Source organism: Falco cherrug, chromosome 5 (assembly GCF_023634085.1).
Source record: "Falco cherrug isolate bFalChe1 chromosome 5, bFalChe1.pri, whole genome shotgun sequence".
NCBI lineage: Eukaryota > Metazoa > Chordata > Aves > Falconiformes > Falconidae > Falco > Falco cherrug.
In genome coordinates this window covers 24881177-24893651 of record NC_073701.1, presented here as the reverse complement: position 1 = coordinate 24893651, position 12475 = coordinate 24881177, and the positions used below count along the sequence as shown (strand labels likewise).

Genomic DNA, 12475 nt, shown 5'->3' with positions numbered 1-12475 from the left:
CCTTCCTGCCAGAAATAAAACTACTCTGCTCCTCAGGATAACTAATACAAGGGAATAAAACAATGAAAATGAGGGAGAAAATTTCAGTGTGAAGTAAACTGACCCTAGCACTTCATTTTTATTTTGGTGAGCTTCTCTCCTCAGGATAGCTTGCATATTAGTCACTCTAAACTGAAATCATCACCTCTTTTTCTATTTTTAAGATGATGACTAGCCCACATACAGAAGTCACCACCCACCACACCAGATCCTCCTCGGAACGTGCTGATATCACACAGCAGCAGGGTTTCAAAGGAAAGAGATCACCTACTGCGACACCAGCATGGACTCCTGCAATATGTCACAGGTCTTCAAGGTCTCCTCTTCAACAGCTGAACATGCTACAGCTGGCAAAACATGCAGACGAAAACCCATCGCAGAGCTGCTGCTTTGTGGATAACGACAGATCTCAATCCACTCCCACCTATAGTCTTGGCACCCATGTCCTGAGCATGGTTACGCTGGATGCGGCCACCAGGCAGGTCAAGGACTGCATGGAGCAGACTGGTCTGAACAGAACAAGAGCGATGGATAATCCATCAGGTATATAAACTGTAATCCAAACCCCAGAGTAATGGCCACTATATCCTGAGGGAGTGTCACTGGTTTTATTGAGGTTTGCACCCTGGGTAAGTCTGATCCAAAGTTTCAGGATAGGGAACGTGCAGTCAATTCACCTACGTTGCAGGAGGAAACAACTGTATAAGGAAGCTCACAGCTGGCAATGAAGAACAAGGGAGCTGGCAGGGAAAGGAGCAGCACAAAGGGAGAAAGGGAGAGTGCAACAGCAGAGGAGGAATAAGGGAGAAAAGGACAATAAATGAAATATCAAGGACCAGAGGAGGAAAAGCATCAGTGAGGTAAGGTCTTGCACATTCAGCTAGCCATCACGGAGGTCAGTGAGGCTGAGAAGCCCAAAAGGTCCGAAGGGACAGGAGGAACACAGCATCAGAGAAAGGCAAAGCCAGATGGCGCAGAGGCATGCCAGCACAGCTCCAGATAAATACCACAAGCCTAGCAATGTTACCCTTGACTGATGGTTCTGTCCCTGAGAGCCTTCACTCTGACCTGTCCAGCTGCCTCTCTTGTGTCCTCTTTTGGCAAGGATGGGTTAACAGAATGTGCCACTGCAGGGTTTGTTCCTTGCCCAGGAAGGGTATGACCTGGAGGAAAGGGGGGTACAGGCCTGTCCTTTACTTACTCCCAGAACTCGATGACAGGGGAGGTGGCGTTTTCACTGGTCACATTGAGCGTTGAGTTCGCCTTCTGGAGCTCCATGCAGTTCCCTGCAGGAGAGGCCCAGGGAGAGAGGGAGTGTAAGCAGCAGTGGCTGGAGTACCAGAGGATCTGAAAAATTCCTCCCTTTCCATCCACAGTGTCAACACTCGTTGACATTGACTCTGAGACAAATTTTGTGTAGTCCCAAAGATGCACAAAAGGAGTCCCCTCCAGGGTAAGGCTTGGAAGGAATCTAGGACTATTAAGACAATGGCGTTTAATTTTTCCTTCCAGCGGCCACCGTGAGCAGTCCCGATCAGCACTGGGTCTGTGGCTAACATACAACATAGGATGACTGGAAGATGCCAGGAAGGAAGGTGCCCATGGTGGCTGAAGCCCAAAGCAGAAGCCACCAGGGAGGCCACTGCTGCATGGCACTGGCTGGGTGCTGCAAGTGGTTGGGCAGTGGCAGCACTGGTGGCCTTTAGGAAAGACCCAGATCAACTGAGCCTCTTCCCCAAAAGTACCAGCAGCACTGCAGCAACCCAGACTCCCCACTCTCATGACCGGTGGTCACACACACGCAGGAGTAAACCACTCTCCTGAGGTTTGGCCCTGGGCAACAAGTTTCCCTCAGCCAGCATCTGGTGGAGGACTGGGAGGGGGCTCAACACCCACCTGTGTTCCACTCATGGTCACAGCTGCCCCAGGGGAGGTCGATGGTGAATGAACTGAAGAGATAAAACAAGGCCCAGGCCAGGACAATGATGTAGTAGAAGTTCAGCAGTACGACGATGACCTGTGAGGCGTAGCCAATTCCTGCAGAAAGTGAGCCCCGAAGGCAAGTGACGCACGTGCCAGGGGATGGGAACAGGACTCCCCTTGGGAGGTGCTCACCCAACATGTACATCTGCTGCTCTGCCTTTTGACTCTGCTGCTGGATGAATGCCAGTGGGGCAGCCACCAGAGCCATCACCTCCTTCTCAAAGCCCACTGTGCTGCATCAGTGGGGGTCCAAGCCGGTGCCCCAGGGATCCCCTCTTCCTGGAACCCCACTGCAGCCTTCCCTGGTGAATGGGTAGTGATGGGAGGGAGTCTGGGTAGGGGATGGTCAGATTATGGTTGGAAAGCCACCCAAAGGGACAGAAACATATGATGGCACTCCACCTGCTGAATAACACCTCTTCTACCAAAATCCACTTTTGTTCATTCATCCCTTTTCACTTTTGTTTGGGAAGCATTTGTATTAACAGCACACTCCTTCTCTGAGACGTGCTGGAGGAGCATCTAAAAGTTTTGGTACATGTAGAGGAGACAACCGAGACCTTCAAAGGAATCATGGAAAGTAGCTTGAGGCTGGATGACTGTGCTGAAACAGTGCTAGAAGCAGATCTGACTGCTGATGATTTATTAAGGCAGTTGACACCTTTCACCACTAAGGTTTTAAGCCATCTGCAAACTCAAAAAAATTACATAGCATTAACCTAAAATAATAAAAATATGTTTTAGGTTCCTTATAACTGCCAGAAGCATTTTCATGATTTAGCTCTCGGAGGACAACCTTGATTAGGTGCAAAGCTCCTGGCCAAAACCGTGGCCATGAAGGAAACCAGGGATGCAATGTAACGATGGGAACTGTTTGGCGAGAAATATAATCAATTTTTTCCAGGGTGATTTTGGAAAAGGGGCAGCCAGTGGCCCTCCCAGGCTGTGCTCCTCAGCTGTGGGGAGAGGTGTCACTGTTCATCCCCCCAGGGCCCTATGGTTCCCCCACCTCACCATGCCCTCCCAGGCTTACCCCACTCACCTTCAAAGAGGGGGCAGATCCTGCGCCAGGCTGTCACCCCTCCCTGGCTGGTATACTGCCCCAGCGCTGTCTCCAGGAAGAAGACAGGGATCCCACAGGTGAAGAGGAAGATGAGGTAGGGGATGAAGAAGGCACCTGGCAGATCCAAGCAGCAGATAGGAAAAATAAGCCCCATGGAGTGACTGGGATCAGGCCATCTCCAACCGGGCACCAGGCAAGTTCCTCCCCGGGGAAATGACACTGCATGGAGGGGTTGGGGGCTTCAGGAACAGGAAGACCACGGACAGGATACCAGGAAAAAGGGATTTTTCTCACTTTTCACCTCCCGGAGTGATGTGATCGCATGAGAAACTCAACATTCAGAAAAGATAGAGGAAAGGAAAGTTTCTAGGCCTGATTTTTATGCAGAAAAGAGTGAAACAAGTTTGCAATAGCTGCACAGAAATACAGGAAAACACTCTGCTGTAAAACCATTGTGACTTTTAATCAAGTTGGTGATTCCTTTCACATTGAATAAGCTGACTAGCTCATGGATGACAACACCAAAGCACCGAGCAGCACATAGAGACTGACACCTTCATCCAGCCTGTGGGTTTTCTCAATCATTTGCTCACCAAGAAGCAGCAGATGCGCCAAAAAAATTCAAATAGTGCAGGAAAGTATGCACCTCATGTCAACAGCCAGGGCTGCCCTCCTGCTCAAGCCCTGTCACGAAACCAGGCAGGGAGAGATAAAATGCATCAGGCTTTTGATTACCCCAGGCTAATGTTAAATGCAGTGATGGTTTCTAGCCCATGGAGCACAGGATACAGCCCTGCAAGATGGCCCACACTCTCTGCTGCACTCACGCACCACCAAAGCTGCTCAAGCCCTGCTGCAAAGGCAGGGACATGGGTCAGGATGGGGGGCTGGCATGGAAAGGGGTACCCCCAAGCAGAGAACGGCTGCTGGGCTGTGGTGGGCTCAGAGAGGTGTGCAGCATTGGAGGTGGCAACCAGCCAGCCACTGACCGCATTTTCCCTGCACAGGCCTTTTCTGGGCTGGTGAGATGCTGACTGGTTCTGGGGTCATGTTGGTGGGGGTATATGGGAAACAACAATCCCAGTGCCCAAGTAGACTCAAAACCCAAGAGATTTCATTAAGAAGCTTAGCTAGCATGCAGGGGCAGGGAGAGGGAAGGGGGGCTTTAGGGACTGGCCAGAAGCCCCAACCCACACTCATCCCAGCTGGGGACAGAGCCACAGCCCTCTCCTTCTTGCAAAAAAATGCAAAACAGACAGGGAGAGCATCTTGGCAGCTCCCTGTGGGCAAACAGCAGCTAAAGGACTGCAGATGCTTGGCAGCCCTGGGAGAACAGAGAGCATCTGCCCGCATGCTCTTGCTGTACCAGGAAATAGAAGCTGGTGGAGAGCAAAGGACAGGGAAAATAGTTGTATCAACACCATCCCCTCAACTCCCAACATGTGTGCAATCTTGTTATCATAAAAGTGAAGCCTATTTCCAAGAGGGATTATTCTCACATAAAAGTTTGTATTTAACTAAACTGCAGCCAGGGGACCCCAGGGGAGGTCTCTGAGGTGGGAGGCTGAGCTGTCCAGCCTCTTTTCCTCATCTGCAGCCTGCGGTCTGGTCTCCCACCTTCCCCAGGTTATCCGTTTCTGGCAGGTTACACCCTTTGGAAGTCAAACTGAAGGGTCCGGACATGCAGGCTGTGAAATAGTGCAAATTTAGGCTGTGATTTGCAGAGGCATGTTTGGGCGAGGGCTTGTGGTCTGCCCCACTCCCCTTGCTCCCCAAGTAGCGGGTCAGGCAGGGTGGGACGACCCCAATGCCAGCCCCACCATCACTCCCCATCTTGTTTCAGCTGGCAGCGGGCTGCTGTTGCCTGCACAGGCAGGAAAGGGCAGCAGGCAATGCGGGATGGCCTTCGGGCAGAGCTGCCCTGCACAGTGACTCTGGTGAGGAACCCGCAGAGGGGGGCTGTAGCAGGGACAGGGGTCCATCAGCATGCCTGAGCACCCCCAGAGCTGGCTGACATCCCTCTGGTCCAGCCCTTATGCCTGAACGTGAAGGGGGAAATGCCGCTACACGTGTTCTCCACCACGGCCCCTTCACCTGGCGCATGCGTGGGCGGTGGGCCCTGGGGGCTGCCCACTCCGGGCCATGCTGGGGAGGCACCAGCAGCCACACCACTAGACAGGCTTCCCCAGTATTTCCTAATCGGCAGGGCCAGCCTGCCCAAGGAGGGCCTGACCCGCCACGGGAGGCGAAAGCAAGAGCGAACAGGAGCAAAAAGAACATTTTGTTGCTCTTGTGTTTTCTTCCCCTCCACTATGGAGGGCGTTGGTATCAGACACTGAGTGCTAAATACGTAAGAGACTAGGATTACTCTTTCTTTGTTATGTGGAGACATCCCTAAAGAAAGTAAAAGTGACCAGCTGCCCCTTTTTGCGTAACTCAGATTTTGCAGATACCTTTTTTGTGAAGAGCCTGATATTTTGGCAAGCAAAGCGAGGGCTGAGAGCTGTTATCATGGCTGCCTACACACAATTCAGTGTGGGGAAAGAAATAGTCATCCAGCACGGCAGAGCTATTCCAGCCAGAGGGTAACACTGGCACAGGAGCTAGTGGTTGTAGGCTGGCCATGACTGACCTGGAACTGGAAAGTAAATAAAGGTCCCTCACCTTGACTGAAGTAGCAGGGAAGCAAGCGCTTGGACCAGCCTACCCAAAGGAGTACAAGACAAAACCTCTGGCAGCTTTTAAAATTCTGGCGTTACAAGGGATTTGATACAGCAACGGCCACAGTAGGCTGGGCTCCACGAGGCAAGAGGGAGCCCCGAGTCCTGCACAGCCTCGTCACACTGCCCTGCCCCAGGAGAAGTCACACAGCAAACGCTTTCCCCTCTGCACAAGAGTTTCAAGCCCCATCCTCGCTCTAACCTCATGGGAAGAGGGCTGGAGATTAAAAATTTGACTGAGATGTCAAACTCTACATCGTCTCTGCTGCTTCATGGGCCTTTGCCTCAGACCCATTTTTCGGGAGGAAAGAAGGCTGAGAAATCAATCCCTTTTTTGTGCCTTTCCCCTGCTGTCCCACCACACACGGCAGCTCCCCTTTTCCCAGAGCTCTCTCCTGGCACCCAAGGCAAGGGGTGCCGGGACAAGGTCCCAGGTCCCCCTCCCCATGCAGGATGGCAGCTGGGAAGGGTGCAGCAGTGGGAGCAGACATGGCTCAGCAAGCCAAGAAACGCTCCCTGTGGAAAAAGAAAACATGAAAAATCCTCCTTTTTCAACAGAGAAAGAAAATGCTTGACCACCTGGTGAAAAGAAACAAGTGCTGAGCAAGGCACGGCATGAAAGTAGCTAAACAGCAGTTAATCCTCTTTTATGCCACTGGGATGAAAGCAGTTTAGTGAGGCCCATGAGACTACCCCAAGCTCAAGCTAGGGGATTTCAGCCCTGGGTCCCCAGTGCTTGCTCCCCACCAGCTCCCAGCCAAGCACTGTTTCCCCTCTCCCCTGCCCTTCCGGAGAGCTTAATTAGCAATTAATCACAAGACAGGGAGAGCAGCTCTCTCTCTTTACATGCCACTGAACCAAACTTGAGAAAAGCTTACAGGCTTCTGGTTTTTAAAGTAATTTCTCCCTTAAAAGGAAGCCACAAACACCTGTAAAAGCCCACAGCAAACCCCACCTGCAAAAGCGAGCCCAGCCCAGCCTCGCAGGGGACAGGCCAGCAGTCACTGCCGAGCACAGCCTGAGCAGCACCGGTGTGCTGGCACCTCAGCAGTAACAACACTCTGCTCCCTCTCTCCCCATCAAGCACATCCATCCACACACCTCACAGCCCTGCCGTGCGGCTCAGAGGCAGCAGTGCCCTCTTCCACACCCTTGCAGCCCCAGCAGATGCCGGTGGAGCACAGGAGGGGGGCTGTGCTTCTGCACCGAGGCAAGGAAAACCCCTTCACTCTGCCCTGTCCCTGCCACCCGGCTCCAGCAGCTGGGGGACATCCCTCCACGGTCAGACAGCAGACCAGGACCTGTGACTGAGAACCCCTTGGAGGCCCCCTGAGCCTCCAGGAAACGCTGCAGTTCCTCGCAGTGCCTGCAAGGACATGGGTGCCCCACGGCCTCCCGCACTGCTCCCTGCTACGCTGCCAGGACCCACCGTCTTATTTGCACAGGGTGCCTGGTGCAACTCAAGGAAGAGCTGCCTGGGGTGAGACATGCTGCTCAGAGCCGAGCCCCCACCCTGCTCCCCCTGCCTCCCCCTGCAGATGGCCACCCACCTCACCAGCAGGATCAAGGCTCCACATGCCTCAGCGAAGCACGGCTACAGCCATCAGAAACCCCCGGACATTGCCACTTAGTTACCCACATCCCACGGTGTCAAAACAACCCCTGCTTGTGGCACAGATGGCACTGTCAGGTTTGGCATCCTCCCTGCAGGCTCGTGACTTGGGCATTGCTGAGAGGCTGCTGCCAGCAGTAAGCAGGACCAGACACGGATGTCACAGAGGCAGGAGAGACCGCAGAGGAACGCTGGTGACCAGGTGCCCCTGGGGCTCGCCGGGGGGCCAGGGCTGCACTTACCTCCGCCATTCTTGTAGCAGAGGTAGGGGAAGCGCCAGACATTTCCCAGGCCGATGATCTCCCCAGCCACAGACAGGACATACTCCAGCTTGTTGTTCCACTGTCCTCGCTCCAGGGTCTGGTCCTCATCCTCATCCTCCTCCTTCTCCTTTTCCATGCTGGGGTGTGCGGGCACCGTTTCACCATTGCTGACAGCACCGGGGACTCTATAATCCATCCCACCTTCAGAAGGAGTTTCCTTCGTTACATTCAGAACAAGCCATGCAATGAGCCAAAAATTTGGGCTAGAGGAGGCAAGAGAGGGGAGAGGACACGTGCACGTTGAACTGTTCCTTTCTCACTCCTTATACTGATTACTACTCACAGCCAGGTGCTAAAAGCGTGCATGCACTATCGTTGTTCAGTCCAAAACGACTCCTTAAAAGCTCCTATCAGTTTCATTATTCTTAACTGACTCCTCTCAAAACACTCCTGATTCTGCAAATCCATCCTCTGAGCACAGCATCACACAGAGACCCAGCGGCTCAGCCAGGCTGGCACTCCCACTGCAGCCAGTACAGGGAACAGACTTAGGGCTGGAGGGGAACAAGAGCGGGATCAAATACTTGACAAGATATTTTATAAGAGTTTCTCTTCTCCTCTGTTGCTGCTTACCAAAGTCTGGTTTTAAAGACCATGCAATGAAAGCCTTAGAGTTTTAGATGCAGGAAGAAGACTAACTGAAACAAGAGGCAAACAAGTTTCTGCCTTTGGTGGTGGCAACTGTTGCTGGCAATCTACTAGTCTGTGAGAAAAGGTGATTGTTCAGAAAGGGTCTATCCTTCTAACAGCAGGAAAAGAAAGGGTGCAGATGTCACGGCCATCTGGGATCTCTCCTCTCACAGGGTCTGCCCCTCCGAACAGCTGCCTGTTGCCTGCAGAGGCTCCCCACAGTACCACTTTCAGGAAGCTTTGGCACTGCAAGAGCTTCTCCCATCTCTAAACAAATGTCTACTGAGAAAAGATTGGCACAGAGTAAGTGGGCACCTCTCCTGCTGTCCCACTTTCCCCAAAAAACCTCTGAGAGGAACACCTCTCCTCCTAGGAAAGCCAGGGCATAGCATAAACGGCTGTTGGTGCACAGCAGATGCCTCAGCACAGCGAGGAGATAGGTACGGGCAGCACGGGTGGCACCAGCTCTGCTGCAGCCATTTAGGAGGCTCAGGGGTGTTCAAGCCTGTTCCTCACAGGCAGACCCCCTGGCTGCCGAGTTCCACGGAGCAAGGAGTGAGGACCGTCGTTCCCACCAACGTGGGTTGCTGAGGACCTTATGCCAAGGAGGACACCTTCTTCCACGTGGTGCCAGCCCTTGAACCTGCTCATGCCCTGCATAGGCAGCTCCCCGAGCCCCAGCCTAACGCTGCCATTCATTCCCGCCTGCAACTCCCTCACCAGGAGAGCAGGAAAAGGCACTGGCAGCAAATGATATTCTCCCTGGATCCAGGGAGAGGAAAAAAACCAGGGCAAAGCAGCACTTTCAACCTCTCCCCTCCCCCTGCACAGTCCCCTATAAAAACACTTTGGGACATGAAGAGGAGCAAGAAACACTGGCAGGCATTTGACAGCGGCCACAAGGAAGGACAAGGAGGACCCCTCCACGCTAGAAAATGATTAAACAGGCAGAAAGCCACCGTGACCTCTCATCCACGGCAGCCCCGGGTGGGTGCGGGGCACAGGGGGAGCAGGGCAGAAGGAAACGGGGGCAGAGGTGTTACCTTGCGACGGTGCTGTCGGGGCGGGAGCCGACGGGAGACGCGAAGGCAGGACTGAAAGGTGCTGGCTATTTAAAGTGTGGAAAGAAAAAATTCAGCGGTGGTGTAATCCTAGACTTCGCCCAACCCACATTCCTTCCCCCACCCCCCAGGGCTGGACAAAAACCTACACATGACTGATTTCATGGCCAGTGCAAAGGGGCTCGTTCCCCCCGCCTGTGAGAAGGGCTCATGCTGCCTCCACCAGTGCCCTCCCTCCCCGGCCGGGGACTGCTTGGCTCCCACTCTCCATCACCTCTCTGCCCAGCGCTGTCCCTGGAGGCACAGGAAAAAGGGGAGACCACCACACACAGGTGCCTCCACAGCTCTGCCCGAGGGAGCCAAAGCCCCAAGACCTACTGGGACGAGGTAAGAGATAAAATACAAATTCACAGCGAATTCCCATCACGGGGTCTCTCCTTAGCAGAGAACACATGGGCACAGGGCAGCGTCCTGCATCGCAGCCTGACCCACCCTGCCCAGGGAGACGGCTGGGCTGTGCCATGGCTGCAGCAGTGATGGGCAGCAGAGCCCCGAGCTGGAAATAAACTCTGCTCAACTCTCTGCTGCTTCTTACTAGGGGCCCAAAACAGCCTTATTCAGAAATTCAGCAGACTGCAAACTCTCTTCCCTCACACGCAGGGATCTTTGCCACTGATCTTTCCCAGGAGCATCTCTGCCCCATCCCAGGGTGTCACTTCAGAAGCTGCAATGGGCACAGGCAATCACGCAGTAGACAAAAAAAAAAAAAATAAAATAACAATGCAGCAGGAAGAAAACAAGCTCCAGTTGTGCATACCCAACACTGAGCTGCAAAATCAGCTGTGGCTGCTGGGGAAAGAGGTTTTGGGATTACTGCAGGTAATGATGACATTAGCTCCATACTTTGAAGCCATAAAAAAGGCAAACAGAAGGGGATATTGTACATGGTAGATGTGTTACAGCTGTGATGGTCCAAGGATGTAAGTGAGGCGAGGTTGTGAAATATTTTTATTACATCTGTTGATAAATATCTTGGGCAAGAGAGAACAAAACCATCACACTTTTGGTTTCAATGTCTCTGTATCAGGCCTGCAAAGCAGCAGAAAAACCTGAGCTGTGTACAGGCAGTTTGAGAAGGTATTAGGGGAACAGGAACAAAGCAGTAAACTCTGCGGTGTCACATGTTAATCTATGGGGTACCCACACAGCACTGGCCTTCCTACAGGAGAAACAGGGAAAGGGAAGAGGGATGGGCAGAGATAAAGAACCGATTCAACCAAAGAGTGATCAAATGTATGATGACTCCTCATGTCAGGAAGAGACGCTTAGGATAAAAAGAAGGGGACAACAGAGGTCTAAGAAACAAGGATAAGACAGAGAAGATGAATACATTGTTCACTACATCTCATGGTGCAACAACTAATAGCATGTGATAAAATATTCAGATTTAAAACAAAAGGAAATACTTTTTCCTCCCATTGTGCATAATTAAACATGGTACCTGTGGCCATTGCCACAGAATATTGTTTGGAAAGGAACTAGGGAAATTCACAAAGGGCTGCTCCGGCATAGCAGCGATTAAACAGGATGGTCCAATAAAAGCCAGCTCCAGTCCTCAAATTGCGGGTTGCTGGAAACCAGAGATGTTCCAGAGCAGGAATTACACAAGACTGTGAGAAGCAGGGAACATCCCTGTGCAGAAACCATCTTACAACGAATAGTGTAGTTGTTAGATAGTTAGGCTAAGTATACAGGGATTAAAAAAGAACAGCAAAGTCAAATAATATTTTGCCTTATGCAACAGATTGGTGTAAGGAGATAGGAGACGGAATAAGGAAACATTTCTAGACACTCTCATACTGCATGCATCAGCATTGCTGCTCAAATACCCCTGGATAACCACGACCACTACAGTGCACTGATGGCAATAATCTTATCAACAGGACAACAAACTAATTGGCAGGAACTAATAGACTATGATAGGAAACAGTGTAATCAATAGCAAACTATTTGACTTCTGCCCAGTGAGATGAGACTGCACTGAACACAACAATAAGTTGAAAATGAAAACAAATGTTCAGTGTAAACATAAGCAACAAGGGGAAATATTAAATCTGCAAGTGTAAAAGCAAGCTGGAAAATCCAAAACAAAGCATATTTAAAGTAAAACATCACCTTGCAAATCTTCTGGGGTGAAACAAGAAGTAGTCTATATGGCTTTGAGAGATGTTACTTGAGAGGTTAAAAAAAAAACACAACAAAAACAACACCAACCAAATCTTTTGACTGAAGATAGGAAGAGAACCCGCAAACATCACAAAGGATCAGTTAAAACTACAGAAAAACGTATTTTCAACAGACATTTTTGAAACTGCAGAAGGCAAAGAAACTGGGAGGGACTTTAACTGGCCCATCAGAGGCAATGAAAAGCTAAAGGGAAAAATGCAAAGCATGACATCTCAATTTTGGGTCTTAGTAGAAGAACGGGGACAGTCAGAAACAAAACCTTAGGAAACAGATTTGCAAGAAACAAGTAAGAGAGATGAAAGAAAGTGGATTTTTTTTTAAAGAAAAGAAAAACAAACAAAGGAACAAGCCAAGATAACATGCATGCTGTAAGAACAGGAAAATAATTTAATCCTGAGAAATGCTAAGATAATGCCATTTTAAAATATTTGGGTAGGTACACATACATTTATTTTATTCACATGAATAAGAACACCAGGGAAGGACTTTTGCTGCAGCATGTGTCACCCAGAGCTGTGCAAGCTGAACCTCACCGGGTGGCTGCAGAGCATCTTCCTCCCGTTGCTACAAGTGCTGGCAAGTGTCAGTGCTGATGCTGGTGCCTGTCCCACACACCACCCCCCAGGATGGAACAGGGGGGTTATTTTGCTGGCGGCCTCCCTTGCCGCAGGTAAGAAATGGGAGGCTTTTTTAGTGACCCCCCAGAGCACAGGGCTGAAGACTGTGCCAGCCGGAGCAGCTGTGCTCCTCCCAGCCCAGTCCCAGGTGGCCAAGCTATGATCTGACGTTTATCGGGA

The 12475-nt window shown here is 51.3% G+C and overlaps 1 protein-coding gene across 4 annotated transcripts in view; it reads right to left on the bottom strand.

The window, feature by feature from the left end:
* Nucleotides 1-12475, bottom strand: part of SLC6A13 (solute carrier family 6 member 13) — a 36095-nt gene that overhangs the window by 23234 nt on the left and 386 nt on the right. The window contains exons 1-6 of one of the 4 annotated variants that reach the window (XM_005440851.4): nt 12212-12418; nt 9414-9478; nt 7660-7881; nt 3065-3199; nt 1936-2076; nt 1241-1325 (exon numbers count right to left, since the gene is read on the bottom strand). In XM_005440851.4, the coding sequence (XP_005440908.1) occupies nt 1241-1325; nt 1936-2076; nt 3065-3199; nt 7660-7876 (578 nt within the window). In that variant the 5' untranslated portion in view covers nt 7877-7881; nt 9414-9478; nt 12212-12418. Of the gene's footprint in view, nt 1-1240; nt 1326-1935; nt 2077-3064; nt 3200-7659; nt 7882-9413; nt 9479-12211; nt 12419-12475 lie in introns of those variants that run through there. The other 3 variants (XM_055710714.1, XM_027807687.2, XM_027807688.2) reach the window with 3 other exon arrangements.